The sequence below is a fragment of the Myotis davidii genome, unplaced genomic scaffold (assembly GCF_000327345.1).
Source record: "Myotis davidii unplaced genomic scaffold, ASM32734v1 scaffold2325, whole genome shotgun sequence".
Classification (NCBI taxonomy): Eukaryota; Metazoa; Chordata; class Mammalia; order Chiroptera; family Vespertilionidae; genus Myotis; species Myotis davidii.
In genome coordinates, this window is record NW_006295913.1 from 69,131 (window position 1) to 71,530 (window position 2,400).

The window sequence follows — 2,400 nt, forward strand, 5'->3', positions numbered from 1 at the left end:
TTTCCAGTTTGGTTCAGTGTCTGTTGTGTGTTTAACATCTTTCCCCAGTATTTTAATTAACATATATTCATTATTTTAGGCTGATGTCCGGCCCCAAACAGATGGATGTAATGGTCTAAGATATAATTTAACCTCTGATATTATTGAGTCCATATTTAGGACCTATCCCGCAGGTAAGATGAATCACTTCTTTCAGATAGTTAAAATATTTATTTGGATGAATTCAGTAATATTTCAATGAAAACCAAAAAGTTTACTTTTATTCTTGATCAAATAGAACAAAATATGTGAAGTACTGTACCTAGTTTTGACATGTGGTAGATATTAAGGGTTTTAGTATATAGTGTATTATCATCAATTCATTGGTATGATGACTTCCCCATTCTTTCCATCAGTAGTTCTTAAACTTGATTTCCCCTTACCCATATCTGAGCAAGATGACATCCTCCAGAGGCATCAATAAATGAGTCTCTAGAGCACTAACTCAAATCATCCTTTATACTTCCTCCAAAGCGACCTTTCTAACTTAATCCTTTCCCTTGCAGAGACCATCCTAATAGGATCACCCCAGCTCTGGTGATTTATGATGTGCAGCCAAGGTTGAGAGTCACTGCTTTAGTCATTTTTTAACCAACCAGTGCTCTCCTAAGCCATATGCTGTTCTTCACACTTCCTCACTCGTGCACCTTTAGTCCTTAGGAAACATACCTCTCCCACAGGACTCAGCTCAAGCATTGCCTCATTACTACCTCTGACTTCTTCAGATAGATATGAGCCCCCTCGCCTTCTGTAGGGCCTGTGTCTGCCTCAGAGTTATCACATTGTAATATAGTTATTTGCATATCTTTCTGATAACATTATGGTGTGCCAGACACCATTCTAAAGCCTCTATGTATATTGACTCATTTAGTTATCACAAACTAGAGGCCCGGTGCACAAAATTTATGCACGGGGGTGGGGACGTCCCCTCAGTCCAGCCTGCACCCTCCACAATCCAGGACCTCTCGGGGGATGTCTGACTGCTGGGTTAGGCCTGGCAGTCAGATATCCCTCTCACAGTCGTGGACCACTGGCCCCTAACCGCTCACCTGCCTGTCTTCCTGATTTCCTGATTGCCCATAATTGCCTTCCTGCCAGCCTGATCACCCCTAATTGCCTCTGCCTGCCAGCTTGATCACCCCTCACTGCCCCCCCTGCCAGCCTGGTCACCCCTAACTGCCCCCCTTCCAGCCTGATCACCCCTCACTGCCTCTGCCTGCTGGCCTGATAGTCCCCAACTCACCCACCCCTGCCTGGTTGACCCACGCAGCCTGCTGTTCAGTAGTTTGGTCACCCCTCACTGCCGATCTGGTGGCCCCACGCAGCCTGCTGCTCAGTTGTTTGGTCGCCCCTCACTAACTCCTCTGCCAGCCTGGTCGCCCCATGCAGCCTGCTGCTCTGTCATTTGGTCGTCCCTCACTACCCCTCTGCCGGCCAAGTCGCCCCACACAGCCTGTTCGGTCGTCCGTTCAGTTGCAATGGTGACTTAGGCTTTTATATAAATAGATACCCTATGAAGTAGGTACTATTATTAAAACTTGTCAAATCTCTTGGTACAAAATAAGGTTTTGTTTGTAATTGTTAAGATTTGTAAAGGTAGTACCTCACCTTATCTCTCAAGTTGTATTTCATTTTTATAATTAGATTATTATATACAGAATATATAGTTGAACAGTTTTATAACCTAGTTTTTGCTATTAGTTTATATTTAAACTAATTTGGGGTTTTAAGAAATGGAAATGCAGCATGTAACCATTATGGTTTTTCTTCCACAGTAAAAATGAAATATGTAGAAAATGTTCCCCACAGCATGACAGAAAAGGAATTCTGGACACGTTTTTTTCAGTCCCATTATTTTCACAGGGACCGGCTGAATACAGGGTCAAAGGACCTGTTTGCAGAATGTGCCAAAATAGATGAAAAAGGTAACTGTTTACCCCTGACACACTCTATCATTTATTTTGCTGTTCTCTACTTATTAGTGATGTTAGTGAGTTTTTTAATTTCTGAGAAAGGTAAGACTTGATCGACTTTATTTCATTTATTTTCTAGGGTTAAAAACAATGGTTTCCTTAGGAGTGAAAAACCCACTACTTGATTTGACAGCTTTGGAAGATAAACCATTAGATGAGGTAAGTTATAGTAAAGGGATTTATGAGAGAACACAGTCTTTTCCTAGTCTTCAACATTTTTTTTAAAATATATCTTATTGATTTTTCACAGAGAGGAAGGGAGAGAGAGACAGAGAGTTAGAAACATCGATGAGAGAGAAACATCGATCAGCTGCCTCCTGCACATCTCCCACTGGAGATGTGCCCGCAACCCAGGTACATGCCCTTGACCGGAATCGAACCTGGGACC

The 2,400-nt window shown here is 42.4% G+C and overlaps 1 protein-coding gene across 1 annotated transcript in view; it reads left to right on the forward strand.

Annotated features, from left to right (window-relative positions):
• Positions 1–2,400, forward strand: part of GTF2H1 (general transcription factor IIH subunit 1) — a 33,307-nt gene that overhangs the window by 12,871 nt on the left and 18,036 nt on the right. The window contains exons 5-7 of the mRNA XM_006770895.2: positions 80–173; positions 1,815–1,964; positions 2,092–2,171. Of these exons, the coding sequence (XP_006770958.1) occupies positions 80–173; positions 1,815–1,964; positions 2,092–2,171 (324 nt within the window). The remainder of the gene's footprint in view (positions 1–79; positions 174–1,814; positions 1,965–2,091; positions 2,172–2,400) is intronic.